The sequence below is a fragment of the Portunus trituberculatus genome, chromosome 4, assembly GCF_017591435.1.
Source record: "Portunus trituberculatus isolate SZX2019 chromosome 4, ASM1759143v1, whole genome shotgun sequence".
Taxonomy (NCBI): domain Eukaryota; kingdom Metazoa; phylum Arthropoda; class Malacostraca; order Decapoda; family Portunidae; genus Portunus; species Portunus trituberculatus.
The window spans coordinates 7,738,524-7,760,675 of record NC_059258.1 but is presented as its reverse complement, the minus strand read 5'-3'; the positions used below and the strand labels follow the sequence as shown (position 1 = coordinate 7,760,675).

The 22,152-nt window shown below is 44.5% G+C and overlaps 3 protein-coding genes and 1 pseudogene across 3 annotated transcripts; all 4 read left to right on the top strand.

Annotated features, from left to right (window-relative positions):
* The first annotated feature begins 3,011 nt into the window (after nucleotides 1-3,011).
* LOC123511261 lies at nucleotides 3,012-4,243 on the top strand. Its single transcript, XM_045267001.1, has 3 exons — nucleotides 3,012-3,284; nucleotides 3,417-3,938; nucleotides 4,121-4,243. Exons 1-3 carry the CDS (start codon nucleotides 3,012-3,014, stop codon nucleotides 4,241-4,243), a joined length of 918 nt encoding a protein of 305 aa, XP_045122936.1.
* Nucleotides 4,244-4,488: 245 nt separating this feature from the next.
* Nucleotides 4,489-6,155, top strand: LOC123511258 (annotated as a pseudogene).
* Nucleotides 6,156-6,174: 19 nt separating this feature from the next.
* On the top strand, nucleotides 6,175-7,043 carry LOC123511252. The gene is made up of 2 exons (XM_045266974.1): nucleotides 6,175-6,179; nucleotides 6,390-7,043. Exons 1-2 carry the CDS (start codon nucleotides 6,175-6,177, stop codon nucleotides 7,030-7,032), a joined length of 648 nt encoding a protein of 215 aa, XP_045122909.1. The 3' UTR covers nucleotides 7,033-7,043.
* A 4,721-nt stretch (nucleotides 7,044-11,764) lies between these two features.
* Nucleotides 11,765-13,485, top strand: LOC123510816. Its single transcript, XM_045266227.1, has 2 exons — nucleotides 11,765-12,890; nucleotides 13,063-13,485. The coding sequence occupies exons 1-2, from the start codon at nucleotides 11,810-11,812 to the stop codon at nucleotides 13,287-13,289; spliced, it is 1,308 nt and encodes a 435-aa protein (XP_045122162.1). The 5' UTR covers nucleotides 11,765-11,809; the 3' UTR covers nucleotides 13,290-13,485.
* Nucleotides 13,486-22,152: the final 8,667 nt, after the last annotated feature.

The following is a 22,152-nucleotide window of genomic DNA, read 5'->3' as shown; positions in this document are numbered from 1 at the left end:
AGAGGCGTTAACATCGACGGGGAAAAACGGGGCGCGTGCTGTACACCCGTGCTCTGCACCTTGCCCTGGGGCACACTGACACGCCATGCCAGGCAAGCGGCAAGTCACACGCACCGCGCCACTCTCCCGCCTCGTATCCACCTCAAGCAGATCGCATCGTCTTTTCCTGCCTACATACACTTCACAAGCACTTATATTGCCACACTGCCTCTGCCATTGTCTCTTTTTACCATGCTGTAATTCCTGTTCGAGTCGTTGAGACGTAGGTTGGCTAAGAGACACACACAATCATGGGTAAGGGACGTAAACCCATGGAAGACGCCTCATGGCCCACCCCACCCACGGCAGTATCACCCCCACCGCAGCTATCTCATGCGACCCCAGGCGCGGCAAGTTCAAATGACGTGAGTTTGCCCCCGCTACGGACCTCGCTACCCTTCTTCAGTGGATCACGGTCAGGGACGAACGCCGATGGGAGGATGAAGCTGCGAGTGAGGAACGTCGTCGCGAGGAAGAAACCGCGAAGTAGGACAGACGTCGGGCAGACGAAGCCAGACGTTTTGACACCTTCCTCACACGACTTGCCTTGCCACAACAAAGTGCAGCCACTCCACCACGCACGACTGAGAGCTCAGACGATGAGGCGTCAACGCCGCCACACGGCTCCACGCCAACGAAACCACCCACGCCCGCCCAGCCCCCACCACCCCATGCCACAGGTGTTACGTACCAGACTTTTCGTGATTGGAGACAACGATGGACGGACTATGCTACGATGGTGGACTTGACGAGGTTGCCCCAGCCAAAGCAACTTATTAAGCTAAGGGCGTGTCTGTCACTCCAAATGCAACGAGCACTCGAGTACACGCTACAGGTGTCCCAAGACTCATCAACTCCAGTGGAGGAGGTCCTTGACAAGCTACAGGAGCATGTCAAAGGACAGAACAACGAAGCTCTACGCAGGCGTGCATTCGGTAGCTGCAAACAAACCGAGAACGAGACGTTTGACGACTTCTTCGTTAAGCTGAAGAGTGCATCAGAAAAAAAATTGACGTCTGCAAAGTTCACGCTCGCGAATGCGAAGAGGTGTGGATTAAACACGGAATCCTCATGGGTGTAAAAGACGAAGAGCTGACGCAAAAAGTCATCGCCATGCCTGCCACTTGTTCACTTAAAGAGATGTTGACAGAGTGTAGGTCACACGAGGCCACCAGATCCGCCACCTCCGCGCTACGAGCCCCACCCGCCATGCGAGCAGTCTCACGGTACAAGGAGGACAAAAAGGCAGCACGAACGCAGAAGACTGACGCCTCTCCTGTTTCGTCTTCAACTCACCAAACGGGCAACGACCACAAGAAGCAGCACGGCTCCCTGTCAAATCCATCTGTAACATGTGTTTGTCGTGGTTGTGGACGCAAGGGACACTATGCACACACGGACAAGTGCCCTGCCCGAGCTGCCAAATGTGGGACCTGCTCTCGGTATGATCGCTTCTGCAGCATGTCTACGACTTCTACGAAAACTGACAAGAACAAGCGGTCTACACTCAACGTAGTACGAACACAGCCATCACCTGAACCGCGGTGCAACCATACGCAGCACGACAGCCACATACGCACAACCGTCTCCAACCATCTGTATCTCTGTAACCCCAAGCGGTAAATCTGGCTTTCTCGATGCCATACCCGACACGGGTGCAGAGACGACCGTGATAGGCCTGCAGCACCTTACAGACTTAGGCCTCACCAAACGACACCTAGTACCATCCTCCAAAGTGTCCTACTACAACGCAGACGGTTCCAAAATGAAGGCCACATTGGGTTCATTCTACGCTGAAATCACCTACGGTCCTGTTTTCTGTCATGGATGGATTGATGTGCACTTCTTTATCTGCACCACTCCTGTCTTGGGAGCTCTGCCGAGATCTGAGGATTGTGCCGAAGGATTTTCCCAAGCAAATACGTGCCCGGCACACCATCACCAGTGGACATGAGAGGACACACACGAAGCCTAGTGCCACCAAACGGAGCTGCCACGAGGCTGTCACTCTCGACCCACCCCTGTCTTCTGCTACACCACTCCCGTCCTTCAACTCACCTTCAGAGGCTAAACGTTACTTCCTTGAAGAGTACAAGGACGTGCTCGTGGACAAAGAAGATCTCAGGAGTGCACGGCTCAAGACCATGGCTGGACCACCGATACGAATCCACCTACGGGACGACGCTCAGTCGTTCGCCATCCACACCCCAAGGCTGATTCCCCTCGCCTTCAGGGACGCTGTCAAGGCGGAGCTTGACTCCATGATGGCACATGGTGTTATCACTCCAGCTGGCGACGAACCATCTCCCTGGTGCCACCCGATGGTCGTCGTAGCAAAACCAAATGGAGGCATCCGCATTACTACTGACCTTTCTAAGCTCAACAACCAGGTATCTCGACCAACCCACCCTTCACCCACTCCATTCGCTGCCATACGAAGCGTGGACGCCAAGGCACGATACTTCACAACGATTGATGCATTGTGCGAGTACTGGCAGATCAAGCTTGCTGAAGAGGATCGGGCCTTGACAACTTTCATCACGCCATATGGTCGCTTCCAATACTGCCGTGGCCCTATGGGTTTTGCCGCGACAGTTGATGCCTTCTGTCTACGCGGCAACATGGCACTCCAAGGCGTCCAAAACTGTGTTAAGGTAGTGGACGACATCCTCCTCTACGACGAGGACTACCTTACTCACCTCAACCGTTTCAGACAGGTTCTGTCTAGGTGCAGAGATAATGGCATCACCCTCAACGCTACCAAATTTACCTTGGCCGCACCTACAGTATCGTTCTGTGGTTATTGACTCTCTGAACAAGACATCGCAGCGGATCCGGAGAAAGTCAGTGCCATAGCAGACTTCACGACGCCTGCTGATCTGACCGACTTACGCTCTTTCATGGGCCTAGTCAATCAACTGGCTGATTTCTTCCCTGCCATTTCCACTGCTGCTGCACCTTTACGCCCTCTGATGAGCCCAAAGAGGACCTTCACATGGACTGTTGATCACGACCAGGCCTTCAGCAACGTAAAGAAAGCCCTATCCAGTCCCCCAGTCCTCGCTACGTTCGACCCGGCCCTACCCACCGTCCTGCAGATAGACGCCTCTCGCCTCTTCGGGGTGGGATACATCCTCCTGCAAGATCACGGCGGTGGAAAGTTCCGGCTCGTGCAGTGTGGTTCGCGCTTCCTCACAGACGCCGAGACGCGCTATGCCACCATCGAGCTTGAACTAGTGGCTGTGGTATGGGCAATGACAAGATGCAAGTTCTACCTAGCAGGCTTACAGAACTTCGACTTAGTCACCGACTATCGCCCACTTGTACTTATTTTGAACAATTACACGCTAGATGCCATAGAAAACCCACAACTTTAGAGGCTGAAGGAGATCTCAGCGTTTGTCTTCACTGCAGTATGGCGTGCCGGGAAGGACCTCTGCATCCCTGATGCCCTTTCCCATGCCCCAGTAAGCTATCCAACTCCAGAAGACAGCCTGCTAGACACCGAGACCCACCAATCCATAAGACGACTGGTCACGCAACCTGCCACGGACTCCCTTGCTAATCCTCACCAGAATGACGACATGGTCCTGGAAGAGCTACAGACAGCAGCGCGTGCCGACCCCTCCTACGTACAGCTCGTGGAAAATGTGAAGAAGGGATTCCCCAACGACCGCTACACTCTTCACAATGCACTACGCCCGTACTGGAAAATACGAGACGAACTCTATTGCGATGGAGATATTGTCCTGCACGGTGCACGGGTGGTTGTCCCTGCTGTTCTACGACGACGCACCCTGGCCCGCCTACATGACAGCCATCGTGGGGCAGAGGCCACGAAGCGTCGGGCACGACAGGCTGTCTACTGGCCTGGGATCGACGCTGACATCGTCAACACGGTTAGGGCCTTCAAACCATGCCAAGTCATGCAGCCCAGCCAACAGCAGGAACCACTCAGACGACAAACCCACCAGGCCTTTTGAGTCAGTGTCAGCCGACTACTTCAGAGCATCTGGGAAGCACTTCCTGTTTGTCGTTGACCGTCTCTCTGGTTGGCACGTGGTGGTTTCCTGTGGCACAGACACGACATCTACTGCCACCATACGTCACTTCCGGCACCTCTTCAGAGACCTGGGAGTACCAGTACGCCTCCGCACGGATGGAGGACCCCAGTTCACCAGTCGAGAGCTCGCCGTCTTCTTAGAGCAGTGGTTCTTAACCTGGGGTACCTGTACCCCCAAGGGGTACGAAACCTTAAACCTGGGGGTACGAGACATAATAGACAGTGCAATGGTAGCTACTGTATATTTACCATGAGAAAGCAAAACATGTATTTTCAAATATTTCTCTTACTATAATTGTCTAATTTTTTTTTTTTAAGTTAGTGCTGTATAAAATCCAGGCCTGCATCTTTCCAGGTAGTATCGGTGTGATCAAGATCTAGTAACTATGTCTAAGAAACGCAAGTGGAACGACGACTACATTCGTTATGGTTTTACCTGTATGACTGAGGCAGATGGAACTCAACGACCACAGTGCATGCTCTGCAGCACAGTCTTTGCAAATGCAAATCTCAAACCATCAAGACTCAATGAACACTTCAACAATCGGCATGGAGGCACAGATGCTGAACATGATTTAAACAGCTTGAAGATCAAGCGGGAACGATTTGATCGTAGTGGTACCCTGTCAAAGCTAGGTTTTGTGCCAGTTGAGAAACCTTTGTTGCAAGCATCTTATGAAGTTGCCCTTTTGTGTGCAAAGGAGAAAAAAGCTCACACTATGGCAGAGGAGCTTATTAAACCTTGTGCATTAGAAATGGCAAAAATAGTGTTAGGGACAGAAGCTGAAAAGGATTCATGATATGAGTCAAGATGTCTTGCAGCAGGTGATAACAGACCTAAAAGCTAGTCTTGTCAGAGTGAGTATTCAGCTGGACGAGTCAACTGACGTTAGTTTTTGCAGCCAGTTGATGGCATTTGTTCGGTATGTGAAGAAGAAAGAAGTGGTGGAAAAATTCTTATTTTGTAAACCTCTGAAAACTACTGCAAAAGCAACTGATGTGTTCAGTCTTGTGAAAGAGTTCTTCTTGGAACATGAAATGACTCTCAACATGTGTGGTTCAATTTGCACTGATGGAGTCCCTGTTATGCTTGGAAATAAATCAGGCTTTGCTACCCTAGTGAAAAAAGAAGTTCCCCATGTAACTGTCACTCACTGTGTGTTGCATCGTCATGCACTTCCTACAAAGACGCTGCCAGAAAAATTGAAGACTGTTTTATCAGTTGTTGTGCGTGCTGTAAATTTCATCAGAGGACGGGCAGTGAATCACCGTCTTTTTGCATCTTTTTGTGAAGAAATTGGAGCCGAGCACAGTGTTCTTTACCACACAGAAGTGAGATGGCTTTCCCGTGGCAGGGTACTTACTGACCATTTTGAAAACAGGGAGTTCATTTTGTCTCTGGCGTATCTGGCAGATGTATTCATGCACCTCAATGAACTGAATGTCTCTATGCAAGGAACAGCGATGTATATGATAACTGCCAGGGAAGTTATCTGCCCTCACCAAGAAGCTTCCAATGTGGATAAAGCGCACTGAAAGTGGAAATTTTGCAAACTTCCCTTCTCTTGATGAGGCTGCTAGTGCTGAAGAAGAGCTGCCCATCCTGAGTGAAGTAAAAGAACATTTGCAAGAACTGATTCAGTCCTTCCAAGGGTATTTTCACCTTGAAGAAGGTTCTGTGGCACAAAGATGGATACGGGATCCATTTCTTTTCAACCTTGATTCCATGGATGATAATGATATCATGAAAGATGATCTTGTGGAGTTGCAGACCAATGACAGAATCCGAATGGAGTTTGAAAAAATGCAACTGGATATGTTTTGGTGTGCACAACTCCAAGCATTCCCACAGTTAGCAAGGAGAGCTTTGGAGGTCCTCGTACCTTTTGCAACTACATACTTATGTGAGGCAGGTTTTTCAACGCTCCTACACATCAAAACAAAAGCCAGAAACCGTTTGGATGCAAGTGATGACATGCGTCTGGCACTTTCAAAGAAAGAACCTCGTTTGAACAACATCATTAAGGAGAAACAACAACAAAAGAGCCACTAAAAATGTGTTGGTGTGCACTATGAAGTAATACTCATTATTATTCATTGGATCCTACTAATTGACACTTCTCATTTGAAATAAAAAAAAAGTACCTTTCTTCTGTAATTGAAAATTTAATAATTTCTCAGCAAGGTTTGTATCACTAATCCTTTTCATATATTTGTATTGTATTTACATTGGATGGGGGTACGAGAAAATTTTCTGACATATCAAGGGGTACGGGCACTGAAAAAGGTTAATAAGAACCACTGTCTTAGAGCGATGGGGAATACGCCACATTGTGTCAACGCCTCATTATCCACAGTCCAATGGCCACGCAGAGGCTGCTGTCAAGGGAGTGAAACACCTCATCCTGAAAGTGGCTCCATCTGGAAACATCGACTGTGAGGCGTTTGACAGGGGACTGTTGGAGTTACATAACATTCCCACCCACACAGGACGCTCCCCAGCCCAGACACTCTACGGCCACCCACTTCGCTCGTGTCTCCCTGCCCACGCTAGCTCTTTTGCAAAGGGATGGCAAGCCAGAGCAGAGAGCTGCGACCGCCGCGCCGCCAAACGTGCCCAAGACGTCGAAGCACGGTACAACAACCGTGCTCACCCTCTTCCACCTCTCAAGATTGGATCCCTCGTCCGTATCCAGAACGCTACTACGAAGCGATGGGATACAGTGGGTACTGTGATGGGCGTCGGACGATCGCGGGACTACCAGGTGAGGATGCCCAGTTGCCGAGTATGGTGGAGGAACCGACGCTTCCTCCGTCCTGTCCCATCCCCAGCTCTAGACTCTCCAGCTGCACAAGAGCACCGCAATGGTGAAGCACCTACACCCCACCCGCCCAGCCCTCGTCGCTCTGAACGACTCAAGGCTAAGTGAGACGCTCAAGAACTCTGACGTCTATGAGCGTGAGGGGGAGTGTGTGGCAGACTAGCCTACCGTACGATCAGATAGGCGAGCGCCAGGCAGCGTATGGACAGCTGCCGTACGGACTACCCGCGTAGCGTGGTACCACTTGTATTTTCCCCTATTGTAGTCGTATTTTGGAGTGTATCTGCTTAACAGAATAAGAACCTTGTTTGGACATCTCATCTGTTGTTTATGTGTCCCTGTACACACATCCCTGCTACCCACGTGCCACAGACGGCTGGACGAGGACAACAACAAAGAACAATTTCCACTGCTACTGCTTCTTACGACCGCAATTACTACTGTTACTACCACTATTGGTACTGAAGATAGTACTAGTACTGCAATTAGTGCTATTACTGTTACTTCTACTACTACTAAGACAACTACTTCTAATAAAAATATTATTACTATCATTGTTATCATTACTGCTACTACAACATCAACAACTACTACTACTACTACTACTACTACTACTACTACTACTACTACTACTACTACTACTACTACTACTACCATTACCTCTACTACTACTACTACTACTACTACTGCTACCACTACTACTACTGCTGCCACTACCACTACCACCACTACACTACTGCTACCACTACTACTACTGCTACTAATAATAATAATAATACTTACTGCCACTACTGCTGCACCTGCTATTCTGCTCTGCTACCACTGCTACTGCTGCTGCTACTGCTACCACTGCTGCTACTGCTGCTATTGCTGCTACTGCTATATAACCACTACTGCTGCTGCTGCTGCTGCTGCTGCTGCTGCTGCTAACTGCTGCTGCTGCTGCTGCTGCTACTGCTGCTGCTGCTGCTGCTGCTGCTGCCGCAGTTCAAATGCTATCGTTGCTACTGCTGCTGTTGCTGTTGCTGCTACCACTGCTGTTGCTACAACACTGCTGCTACTGCTGCTGCACCACTGCCACTGCTGCTGCCACCACTGCTGCACACCACTGCTGCTGCTGCTGCTGCTGCTGCTGCTGCTGCTGCTGCTGCTGCTGCTGCTGCTGCTGCTGCTGCTGTTGCTCACCACCATTGCACAATGTTGTCGTTGCTGCTGCTGCTGCTGCTGCTGCTGCTGCTGCTGCTGCTGCTGCTGCTGCTGCTGCTGCTGCTGCTGCTGCTGCTGCTGCTGCTGCTGCTGCTGCTGCCACTGCTGCTGCTACCACAACAACAACAATTGATTACTACTGCCACCACCTGCTGCTGCTGCTGCTGCTGCTGCTGCTGCTACTACTGCTACTGGTACTATTACTGCTAAAACCATTAATAATTCTGCTACTACCACACTACTGCTGCTGCTGCTACTACTACTACTACTACTACTGCTACTGCTACTGCTACCACAACTACTACTACTGCTACTAATATGCTACTACTACTACTACTACTACTACAACTACTACAACAACAACAACAACAACAACAACAACAACTACTACTACTACTACTACTACTACTACTACTACTACTACTACTACTACTACTACTACTACTACTACTACTGCTGCTTCTAGTGTTACTCTCCCTGCTTTTCTTCCCTCTTCCAACTTTTCAGGGAGGGTGGTAGGAACACTAGTCTTATTACACCTTCACTTAAAATTCAAAATTTTAAAATGGCGACTCCAAATCCAGCCTTGGGAAATGGACCAGAAATGTCCCCAGGTCGGACTGCTCTCGCGTTGGCGACCCAAAATATCTTGACACCTCCCTCAACATTATTTTTCATTCGCGGTCTTAGATCTATTTTTTAATCTGTGGAACACCACCGCACTCCTAATAAATCTCATCTACTTTTCCTCACCGAAACACAGTTTTCTGAGACAACCGACAGTGGCTCCTTCTCTGTCCCGTCCTAGTTTCTCCTTTCTCATTTTCTTTCTAAAGCTGGATGTTGCGTCTATGTGCGCAACGACTTAACTTTCTCTCGTGCACACGCTCCTGAATCTGAATTTTCCACCATCTGGCATAGACTAAAGTCACTCTCTAACTGAATTTATCTGTGCTGTCTATCTCGCCCGTAACTCTTCTGACTAGTAAATTCTCTGACTTTTTTTAACATCCAAAGTGGAGCACATTCTGTCCCTCTACCTTTACGCGGAGATCTCCACCCTTGGAAATTTCAATGTTCACCACCATCTTTGGCTTTCCTCTCCCTTCACTCACCATTCTGGTGAACCAGCGTTCAACTTTGCTATCCTCCATGACGTAGAGCAATTAGTGCAACACAAGCATTCTTGATATCAGCTTATGATGTTACCCTTTCTTCCCCCTTGGGCTTCTCCGATCACAATCCCTCCTCAGGATCCCCCAAAGAGGAGGTGCTTCTGGCGTTTTACCTCTGCCAGATGGGGAGATCTGAGAGGGTATTATGCTGATATTCCATGGAATGATTACTGTTTCCGTGTCAGAGACCTACCTCTGTGTGCTAAATGCGTAACGGAACTAATAGTGCCTTGCAAGGAGGTGTACATTCCTCATTTTTTTTTCTCAACCTAAAGTTTCTAAACTTTGGTTTAACACAGCCTGTTCTCGTGCTATGCATGATAGAAAGGTTGCACAATAAAAGATACTTGAGCGTTCCATCTACTTTAAGAGATTTCGGTGAAACTTTTGCTGTCGTATTAGACATATCAAAAGCTTTTGATTGAGTCTGACACAAACATTTTATTTTAAAACGGTTTCTATCCTTCTCTCTGCAACTTTATCTCAAGTTTCTTTTCAGACCGTTGTAATACAGCCATGGTAAACGGCCAATGTTCTACTCATAAATCTATTTACACTGGTGTTCCTCAGGGTTCTGTCCTATCACCCACTCTTTTTTCTATTATTCGTTAATGACTTTCTTAATAAAACTTCTTGGCCTATCCACTCCTACACTTATGATAACCCTTTCCATCTTTCCACGTCCTTGCAGAGACGAACAACTCTTCACGAAGTCAGCAGATCACGCAGGGACGCCACAGAACGCCTTACTTCTGATCTCTACGATTTCTGATTGGGCGAGAGAAACTTATTAGTTTTCAATGTAGTCCAGTTTGCTATGTCGTAGATACCACGTTCGTTTTAAATTTTTGGGGATTAGTTAAACTATACATTTTTTGAAAGTTTAGAACCAGAGGAATCCCAAAAGCAATCTTTCCATTTTTTTTAAATCGCTATGGTGGTCAAAATGGACGTCAAACTGGTCACTCCGATTCCTAGTATTTTTGGCAGGATCTCGAATGCTGCATCAGCTATGGTTCCAATGCCAGCAATGAATGCAAACCTTTAAGCATCCATGGAAGCAGTAAAGTCATCTCCAATGGCCTGAGAGAAAAAAAAAGACTAAATATGCCTACAATATCTGATAATTATGTAAAAAAATGTAATTTTCTTGCAGAATGAGTACCAGTTTCCATGCGGTTCACAATTATAATGTTAGATAAGGCAGGTTTTAACACACAACACATGAAATGCACTCATTACAAGCGCTCACTACGTGCACACATCTACTCTTACACGGCACTTTATGAATTGGCACTAGAGCAATTATTGATGGATAACCCTGAACTGAAAGGAGTGTGTGTTGAATCAGTTGCTCCAGTGGAGAATGTACTTCGGAATAAAGACACCTCTTCTGAATCTGTGAAGCAAGCCAATGACAAACTTTTGCAGGCTTTGACACAGAAAGACATTGCTAAAAGGCTTCAGGATTGGGAAGCAGAGAAGTCCAAAAATGCCATGTTCAAATCGTTGATGAATTACTTGCGACGAGTGGAGACCATTCTGTTCTTTGTAGCAGCATCCAGGAATGCTGATCTGAACCTGCATCTAGAAGCTGGTGAAGCATTGTGTAGGCTGTATTTTGCAATGGATAGAATCAAATACAGCCGCCTGTGGCCACGCTACATAGATGATATGCATCAGCTAAAGGTCAAACACCCAGACACGTGGAAAGAACTGGAGGAAGGCAACATATCTGTCACCAACAATGTTATACCCTTTGTGTCTGTTGGGGCTGATCATGCCTGTGAGCACCTGAATAAACTCATGAAGGTTCATGCTGGCCTTATTGGAATCTCCAATAATTCAAATGCACGACAGCGCTTCTTCATGGCAGCTCCTGAGCTGTCCAGCCTGGCAAAGAAATTCAAGGGCCAGTTCAACATAGAAGGAAACAATCAGGCAAAGCATCATGACCTCTCTCCAGCTATTGTCCAAAGAGAACATGCAGCAGTCAGTAAAATCAAAGATGCAATATTGACTCATGGGAACCCATTTGCCGTTGAGGGTAACAGACTGTACAATCTGATAACCCATGCATACATACCAGATGAGTATGTGCCACAAATACTTAACATGGATGATAATGGACAGAGGTTGTATGAGGAATATGTTGCTGACCGAATCAATGGAAACATCAGCCTATGGAATCCTTTAAAGAAACAGAACAATAAGATGTTTACATCTGGCAATTTGAAACAGATGGTCAAGATTCGAGACAAAACCATTGACATGAAAGAAAAAAAGACCTATATGGCAGACTTATGGTCTTGGCCAGATCAAACAGAGATGTAGATCAGAAAGAAGCCATTGGCAACTATGAACTCACCCTCACGCCAAGATCACTCTTTGCTCCAGATGGGGCAATTTTGCCATGCACTGACAAGTCAAAGCTCATCCATGCTCTAGAGAAGGTCGTGTCAGATAGAGCTGTTGAAACTGGTTCACAGCCAGAAACGGAAGCTATGGAGGAGGAAAGTATGTGCCCTACCAAGAAGATTGCAGTTGTGGATGGAATGGTGCTTGTGCACAAGATGACTAAGAAACCCTCAACAGTCATCACTGTTAGAGACCTGAGCCTCAGTTTCTATGAAAGGCTGATGACCCTTACACAGGAATTTGATGAAATCATTCTGGTTTTCGACACATACAAGTCAAATTCCCTGAAGAATGCAACAAGACAGAAGAGACTCCAAGGGAAGGATCCAGTTCAGTACCAAGTAAGAGATGAGACAAGCATCAAGCACATACCCATGAGTAGGTTCCTATCACATGACAAGACGAAGGCTGACCTGACAGAATACCTGGCAAGAAAGACACTTGATTACAGCAAAGACTCTTCCAAGCTGATCATCACTTCAGCATCTGGAGTAACCAGAAGTAACAAAGATGTTGGAATCTTTGATGACAATAACCACGAGGAAGCAGACACATTAATGATATGTCTAGCAGTATCTGCATCAAGAAGAAACCAAGGTGATATACAGCTGAGATTCTTCTCCCCTGACACTGATGTGTTTGTACTGGCAATTGCCAACTATGATTTGCTGCCTAAGTATACATCTATCTCAATGGTGTCTGGGATCCTACAGATCCAGCCTTTCTGGGATACTCTTGGTAACAAGAAGGCAAAGGCATTACCAGCTTTCCATGCCTTTTCTGGTGCAGACAATACAGGAAGATTTGCAGGAATAGGCAAGGCCACATGGCTGAAAATTTATCTATTAGCTGATGATGATATCATTGAAGCTCTGAGGATGCTAGGCAATGACAGTGAAGTTACAGAGAAATGGCAGAAGAGTTTGGCTAGATTTGTGTGTGCAGCTTATTCTCCAAAAGGAATCAACATCAGAAGTATTCCAGAGCTGAGATGGCACATGTTCTGCAAATACATGGCAGACAGTGACAAGCTTCCCCCAACAGTTGGTGCCCTCAAGCAACACATTCTGAGGGCCCATGCTCAGGCTCGTGTCTGGGACCAGGCAGCCATCCCACAACAAGAACTGTTGGATCCACTAGAGAATGGCTATTACAAAGATAACAAAGGTATTTATTAATTTATTATTTATAGAAAAAAATCCTTTTAGAATACAATACATAGTTATCTCACAGCTACTTTACACTATTGTGCCTTTCAAGAGAGTTTATATACATTGTATATTATTATATTTACGGAACATGATAACAAGTATGATGTCATACTATTATATTTTGACAGGTATGATGAAACCCATTACCACAGAAGTTCCTCCTGCACCCGAGGCCATTATTGAGATGGTGAGATGTCACTGCAAGAGCGACTGTTCTTCACAGAGATGCTCCTGTCGATCAAAGAACTTGCGGTGCACTGATCTTTGTCTCTGTACTAACCAGTGTGAAAATGATGAAGATTCACAAGCTGATATTCATGGTTCAGATGACAGTGATAGTGATAATGATGAATGAGACTATACTTTCAGGAAAGACTACCTATACTGTTCCTATTTCAGACATTAAATTGTGTTTTACGAATGACACATTTATAAGCAAAGATTTACGTCGGTTACATGTTAAGATATCAATCGTTTGATGCTCAATTTTATAATTTTTCATACTGGATATACCATGTATACATTGCTTACATATTAAACAGGTAAATTTTGTCATTTCCATTGAATCTTGGTGCCTGATCATACAATGTAATGCTTCAAAGTGAAGATTTATAGGCCATGATTAGATAAAAACTTCATTTTTGACGCTCTTATTTAAAAATCCAAGATGGCTGCCACAGACCCCTGGGAAAAAATGGAAAGAATGTTTTTTGTATTCTATGCATCCTAAGGATTCCAAAAATGTATAGTTTAGCAAATCCCCCAAAATTAAAAACGAAAATACATAGTGAACTGGACTAATGCCTCAGAAACTCAATTCCACCATCTATCACCTCGACACAAGCTTTCAGACAACTATCCAGACAACACATACAGCTGGGTGGAATCAAAAGCTTTTCGTCTCATCAACTTCCCTCCTCTGACTGACTGTCTTCAGCCTCCTTCTCACTACCGATATGTTTCATCTCTTTATATCTTTTATCGCTATTTTCTTGCTAACTGTTTTATTGATCTTGCTAACTGCATGCCTTCCATTCTCCTGCGGTCTCGCTGCACAAGGTTTCTTATTCCTCTCAGCCTTATTCTGTCCAACCCTCTAATACAAGAATTAACTAGTATTCACAATCATTCATACCTTTCAGTGGTAAATTGTGGAACTCCCTACGTGCTTCTGTATTTCCTTCTTCCTACCACTTAACTTCTTTTAAGAGGGAGGTATCAAGACATTTGCTCGTTAATTTTTTTGCTAACCGTTCTTATCTTTCAAGAACCAGCATTCAAATGTTTTTTTTTTTTTTTAACATTGTGTTGCCCTTGGCAGAATTACAAATAATTCACCTATTCTTGCTTAACAGTTTAGTAATGATACTACTTGTTTCTACCTTAGGTATTTCTAACACATGTCACCTCAAAATTTCTTATTACCTTGATATACATTTCATCTGTTGGAGGCTTACATGCGTGTTGTTACCGTAGCTATTAATCTTTCCTCCGACTTGGAGAACGAAGGACGTCATAAGGAATACAAGGACACATCCCAATAATAATACCACCCACGACTGCAATATAAATATTGATGGGTCACGTACTACATTACTATTTATTTATAACATAATTAATTTGGGATGCAATTTAAATCATAATATTTATTTCATACGAATGTCTAGAAATGCATTAGATAATCGCATGCGATTCTACATCCATAGATTTCGCCTAGAAAAGATAAATACCTGTTAACAGTAAAATAGATAAACTAATAATAAAATGGTAATAATAATGATGATGATAATAATAACAATAATAATATTAATAATAATAATAGTAATAATAATAAGAATGATAATAATAATAATAATAATAATAATAATAATAATAATAATAATAATGATAACGAAAACAATATTAATAGCAATCAATCAATCATGGGTGGCATACGCCAGGGGGCGCAACACCTAGCCTGCCCTGTGACGCCACTCCACGCCTCGCGAGTCTCCATACAGGCTCCCTTCCCGTGCCAAGTAACTCCTAGCAAGAGGCATCGACTTGCCACAGCCATGATTTCTGTGGGCGTCCCCGTCGCCTCTTTCATGCTGGGTTATCACTTTCGGAGACAACCCGACATGCAGGATCGGCTTCCGGGTAGTGTGCCACATACTTATATAGTCGCAATTGGCGTTGACGGACTATGCTGGTGATCAGCCTCGAATCAGTCTCACGGAGCAATTGCTGATTTGACACAAACTCATACCAGCGGTACCCCACGATGTCTAGTACTAAAGACATCAATTCGCCTCTTCAGATTGATGTTCAGCGTCCAGGAATCACCATGGACTTGAAGATCCCAATCTTTGTCCGTCTGCAGAGGTACTGACAACGCCAAATGTTCGTGTCGATTGAGTCCATAACGCTGTGGGCCAAGCCAATCCGCCGTACAACTTCCTGACTCGACCCACCGTCGTTGCGCACTACACTACCAAGGTGTGTGAAATTTTTCGAGATCTCAATGTCCTCACCACATGCATGACCAGACTGTACTGTTTCATCCAGTAAGCCTCCAAACACCTGAACCTTGGTAATGGGCCAGGAAACTTGCAGTTCGAAGTGCCTTGACTCCTTGTGCGGTGCCTCTAAAGCCATTACCAGAACCTACAGTAATTCAGCAAAGATTACTCCATTATCAGCAAAAAACAAGATCTGTAACCTCAGTATTGCCGACAGATATTCAACAATGACTTTGGTCTACAACTCTGCCTAGAACCAAGTGCATGCAAGTGATGAAAATTGATGGAGCAAGCACGCATCCCTACCTCACTCCCACATTCACAGGAAAGAAGTTGGACACGCCCCCTCCACACTTCACAACACTCACAGTCCCGCAGTAGAGGCTAGTTAATAAATAGACCAATAATCATTGTAAGAATCCCACGGAGACGTAGAAGATCCCAGAATGTCTTGATTCACTGAATCAAACTCCTTGAGATCGGTATAGGGTGCAAGCATCCCTTGTCGAAACTCATGTCGGAGCTCCACCAGTACAAGAAGCGCTAGGAGCTGGTCAGTTGTTGACTTAACGAGCGTTCACACATACTGTTCAAGTCACTGGTGTTTCAGCAGGTGACTGCGGATACGTATCAACAGCAAATGGGCAAGCATTTTGCCTGGCACACTGAGTAATGCGGTAGTTGTTGCAGTTCTGATGGTCAACTTTCCTTTCCAGATAGGGATGAACAACTCTTTTTTTCAACCAGGGGGATGGTACCTGAATGCCATATAGCAATCAATACAGCTTTCAACCTATGGATCATGGCCTCATTCCTCGCTTTTAGCAGCTCCGCACTGATATTGGAGGTGCCAGCTGCCTTTCAATCCCTCAACTTTTCCACAGCCTCTTTGATATCATCAGTGGAGGGTGCAGTACAGTCAGTGGGTGGATCAGCATCCAGTATCTGTAACCCTGCAGTTTGGAACTGTCTCCTTCGAGGATCAACTATGAACAGCTGCTCAAAGTACTCAGCTCAGCGAATCATCTCCCCATCTGCGCCCGCTACGAGGCGACCATTTGCTGTTCGGATAGCGCTCTCCTGAGTTGTAGACTTGGAGCGGAGTTTCTTTAGGGCTCGATAGGCAGGTCACAGGTCATTAGCATTTAAATAACACTGCATCCTCAACGAGACCCCTACCCCTAACATAAATTTCCTTGTCTTTCCTCAGGAGAACTCTAGTCCTATGCGACAGAGCCCTGTACTGGTCACGGTTCCCAGCAAGCCTGTCAGCGCTACTCTCCTTAATACTGTCCAGCGTCTCTACCGAGGCGAAGCCACTCTGTGACCTTGGGCTCTCCCCAACGCATTCCTTGGTACCCTCAAGAGTTTCACGTTTAAAGGTATCTCATAGCTCTACTGGGTCCTCGATGGTGTCGAGCACTCTAAATCGATTGGAGCCTGTCACTGCATACTTTTGGGGACATGTCAAAACCTTCAGTGTGGTCACATCTTGGAGTCTTTCTGGACTTGAAATGCACTTTGAGTGTAGCAAAAAAAAAGCTGTGGTCTGTCGCAAAGAACTCAGCATTCTGAAAAACGCTGCAGTTCTGAAGGATACTCCAAAGAGTACTAACAAGGATATGGGTAATCTCCTTCACTACCCCTCTAGCATTACTATACCAAGTCCAGCGGGGCAGCGCTGGTCTCTGATACCAAGAACCTGCAATTTTTAACCTTCTAGATTTTGCAAGATTCAGAAGGAAAGAACTGTTGCCATTCATGTTATCAGAACCATGGGGATCAACACATAACTCGTAGCAGGCTCTCTCAGTGCCAGTGACAACATTAAAGTCCCCCAGGACAGTGACACTGGTCCAGTACAGAATCGAGTTTGGCGTAGAACGACTCCTTCTCTTCAGTTTCACACACCTCGTTAAAAATGTAAACTGGAACAACAGAAATGATGCCTTGACTGTGCTTCAGCCTTAGTCGCATTATATGTTCATCAACGGGAATAACCTCCACAACGGATGGCTGCGGTCTGCTGGAGACGCCTAATGCTACCTCCTTGACATGGTGAGTATTGCTCATGCCAGACCAATAGTAAGTAAAACCGTTGCTACTTGTCTCGCCATTGCCAGGCCTCCTTGTTTCAGAGTCCCACCATATCCACCCTCAGCCTACTGAGTTCATCCGATAGATGAGGTAGTCGTTGATCCTCTAAGCTCAGGGCGTTCCAGAAGCCTACACGGAGAACCTTCCGAAGGTTTACCCGAGGAATGGTCCGACGGGCAGGCGCCACGTCTGCAACCCCACTGGCACCACCAAAGATAAAAATAGGGCGAGGTGATCCTCCCGTCCCTCTTGCAAGCTTTCCCCTGCATCCGTCATACGGGTAGGCAAGCCCCTCTGGTGCCTTGGCAACCAAGGGATTTGCACGGTCGGACCCTCCAGCAGAACAGGATCGGGATCGTGGCTAGAGGCTCGTCCGCGCCTAGAGCCTCGAACCCGACCTCTACCTCTAATTCTGGTAGTGGAAGCGGAGTTTTTTTACAGGGAGGTCAGCTAGGTTAGCCATGGGCAGGGACACTGGTATCCCTAAGGGTAAAAACCCTAGCTGCCAAAGAATGGATAGAAAGGGAGGCAGAGGCAGCAGAAACAGAAGGAAACTGAGCTTTGGGAGATAGAGGGCAGTCACTCCTCATTTGGATAGAATTCACTCACCACCAATATATATATATATATATATATATATATATATATATATATATATATATATATTGGTTGGAATACTGGCCACAGTCCGAGTGTAGGATGGGCTTCCTTACTCAGGGTAACAGTTCTTTAACGCCTCAGGCCAATAATTCCCGTGAAAAGTCCTCGATAAAAAAATATATATATATAAACACACACACACACACACACACACACACAATTGTTAATGAGAAAAATGTGTTTGTCGATGTGAAAGTGTTAAAAATCATGTTTTCACTCACCTGTAATGTGTAAGGTCTAAAAAATCCGAGCATGTCTGATGTGATCTTAGGAAGGATATAAAACACGTTTGTTTGATCGATGTGAAGTGGAACTGTGAAATCAACGGCAATCCATCTTCTCCACATGACCGAGAACAATGTTCCTCCAATATTTGCTTCCTAAAGATGAAGAAAAACCATAGATTGTAGTATCATTATAAATGGATAGTTGTAACACACACACACACACACACACACACCACATTGTGTACTGGTTAGCATGGGTTCATAACTGAAAATGCCCAGTTTCTATAGTCCCGATATCCTCTTCACAGCGGTTTTCTTGATCCTTTTTGTCTGCTATTTACTTAACAACGAGAGTCCGATCCTTATATTTAGGTAATCGTTTAAATCAAATAATCAGCCATGTTATGGTAGTATATTGTCCGCGCAGTGCGGATGTTCAGAGCCTAATGTTTAAAAACAAAAGCGTGTTGATAAGCATATTATTATATGTCTGCTTCTGTCTACAATAACATGGATGAAATTTAGTTTAAAAGATTATCCATATATAGAGAAGGAATTAATCCTGTAAAGTGCTAACATTGGTCTGGTATTCCATCATAAACAAGAACGTGTGTGTGTGTGTGTGTGTGTGTGTGTGTGTGTGTGTGCGTGTATGTGTGTGTGTAATTCACCTCGGTCGTCTGCTAGTCACCCAGCCAGTCTTCCCCATTACGGAGCGAGCTCAGTGTGTGTGTGTGTGTGTGTGTGTGTGTGTATAGAAGGATGTAATGAGGTAGGCTGAGAGAGAGATATATATATATATATATATATATATATATATATATATATATATATATATATATATATATATATATATATATATATATATATATATATATATATATATATATATATATATATATATATATATATATATATATATATATATATATATATATATATATATATATATATATATATATATAGATAGATAGATAGATAGATAGATAGATATAATATATTCTAACTATAGTACGATAAAGATTCAATATGAGTGAGAAAAACGTAAGCATGATTGAATGTGAAATTAGCATTAGAAAGTGAGAATAAATAAAAAGATAATACTGAGTCTTGCCAGCTCCTGAGAATAATTAAATAAAATGAGCTCAATGAGACTGGCTGGTAATGAGAATGCAATTATCCAAGAGTGGAATAAGTTTGTGAACTCTTTATCATGGTACAGATTATTGGAGGAGGAGAGCTATAGCACGATTTTAACATTGTTTTTTTTTTTTAAATCTTCGATGTAAAAACAAATAATTTATGTCTTAAAGTAAATATAGGCTTGCGGATAGATTTTTTTTATGTTATGGTGTATAGTGCTTGTATGCATACTTGAAGAGTATATGTGGGAAGCGCTATTCAGCTTCCGGTCATTGTGGCGAAGGCAATTTTATTTATAGTGCTACCCATATTAGGACCCATATCACCACCCAAGCGCATCTTTGGTGTAATCACCAAGAACCTAGGTATCATGGTTGTAACTTTAATTAAATCACTCTACATATGGCTTAGCTTCAAAGCGGTATGTGGTGGGACTCGATCCTGCGCGTGGACGTGTGCCAGATCCCATGATCACCCTTATACACTACGCCACTGCCTCCTTCATGTTTTGGTCCCTCGAACAAACAGTGACATTAGGACTTTTACCTATCATAAGCCGCCTACATTTACTGGTTTAAGAAAACAATAATTCTTTATAATACATAGGATTTTCAAATTTAATACCGCTAAGACCTTACTATACAGATGTTACAGCTTTTCTTCCGATTAGTTTATTTTCCACACTGAAATTACTTTCTGACATTTCTTTATGAACAATGATTATCCACACCATTTATTGACACCTACATCTTGAAATTCTTTAGTGAAGTTTTTCAAAAACCCTCACCAGCTGGCAAGCTTACCTCAAACTACTTAAAACTTCCCTATTATAGTCATTTGAGTTTCATGATTCATAAAAAATCTTGATAAGCTATTAGAAACACATATCTCTGTCTCTCTGGTATTGTGTATTAGTTTTGAGTGTCCGAGATGTAAATTTCAGTACATTGGTGGAATTGGAAGGAATCTAACCCTTCTGTTCACTAAGCATAGAAGTGTATCTGTTTAAAGAGGTCGCCATATTTCACACCATTCGTGTTGTTGTGCAGGAAGTTCTACTAAAATGTATGTGGGTGTGTTGTGGGAGGCCAGACTGTAAAAGTCATCGTTAAGAAAAACGAATTAACTACTGTAATTAAATGTAGATGGTAGCTATGTTTACTGGGTATTATTATACTCTTACACCAACAGCAACATGGCTTTCTTACCCTTCTCATTTCAAAGAGTAATTTGAAACCCATATATACCCGTCGCAAATTGTTTATAACATTGATGTGTTTTTTTTTTTTGTTTTTTTTTTTTTTATTTACCACTTTTTGGAGAGAACAAACGACAAATGCCCATGTGATGGACTGCTGGGCATTGAGTAATAGGGATGCGCACCGAAATTATGTACCGAATTACCAGTATTTTAGCCTCTGTATTAACGATATTACCGTTATCAGAACCATTTTAATACACCGCTGCACCTTTTTTTTCTATTATCAGCTCTACCAGTATTTTTTTTTTCGATGTTCTTTTTTGGTATTATTATTTTTTGGGCAATGCCTTAATATAAACGTCTCGCCAGCTCTCCTTGATTCCCGGCTCTCCCTTCTCAGCTCCTCCACCCAGACATCACATATATTGGTAAACAAAGAAAAGAGAAAAGAGAGATAATAAATGGAAGAAGTGGGATTAAAACAGGAGATACATAAAAATGGTTAATAAATAAAGGAAATTCAAAATGAAACTGGATAGAAAAGAATAAATAGCAAAAGAGACAAAGGAAACATAACGAATAGAACCGATCAATCATAGGGGCATACAACGGGGAGCGCAACACCTCGCGTACCCTATGGCACCACTCCTGGCTGTCCCTCCTAGTGCGTCTCCATGCAGGCTGCCTTTCCATACCAAGTAACTCCCAGCAAGAGGCATCGACTGTGGACGTCCCGTTAACCTCCTCCATGTTGGATTATCCCTTTTGGAGATAACCCAGTATGCAGGATTGGCTTCCGGGTAGCATGCCACATGCCCATATAGTCGCAGTTGGCGTTGAGGGACTTTGCTGGTAATCGACCTCGAATTAGTCTCACGGAGTCATACCAACGGTAGCCCACGATCCTGTGAAGGCATCTAGTACCATAGACATCAATTCGCCTCTTCAGATCGGTGTTTAGCACCCATGTCTTACAACCATAGATTTAAAGATCCTAAGCGACTTAAAGATCCCAATCTTCGTCCGTCTGCCAAATACTCATGCTGAGTGAGTCCATAACGGACAATCCGCCCTACAACTTCCTGGCTCGACCCACCGTCGTTACGGACTACACAACAAAGGTCTTTGAAATTTTCCGAGATCTCAATTTCCTCACCACACTCATGGACGGACTGTACTCTTTCATCCAGTAAGACTCCAAATACCTGAACCTTTGTAATGGGCCAGGATACCTGGAGTCTGAAGGGCCTTTCCTCCTCTTACAGTATCTCTAGAGCCATTACCAGAACCTACAATGATTCAGCAAAAATTACTGCATCATCGCCAAAAACAAGATATATAATCTCAGTATTGCTGACAGATGCTCCACAATGACTTTGGTCAACAACT

What these genes read in the sequence shown, in the direction of transcription:
- LOC123510816 (XM_045266227.1), top strand. Translation starts at nt 11,810, where the DNA reads ATGGAGGAGGAAAGTATGTGCCCTACCAAGAAGATTGCAGTTGTGGAT. An exon ending in CTATTACAAAGATAACAAAG is followed by an intron (nt 12,891 to 13,062) that starts GTATTTATTAAT and finishes ATATTTTGACAG; the next exon opens with GTATGATGAAACCCATTACC.
- LOC123511261 (XM_045267001.1), top strand. Translation starts at nt 3,012, where the DNA reads ATGAGCCCAAAGAGGACCTTCACATGGACTGTTGATCACGACCAGGCC. An exon ending in AGCTTGAACTAGTGGCTGTG is followed by an intron (nt 3,285 to 3,416) that starts GTATGGGCAATG and finishes CCACAACTTTAG; the next exon opens with AGGCTGAAGGAGATCTCAGC. An exon ending in ACGCTGACATCGTCAACACG is followed by an intron (nt 3,939 to 4,120) that starts GTTAGGGCCTTC and finishes CCTGTGGCACAG; the next exon opens with ACACGACATCTACTGCCACC.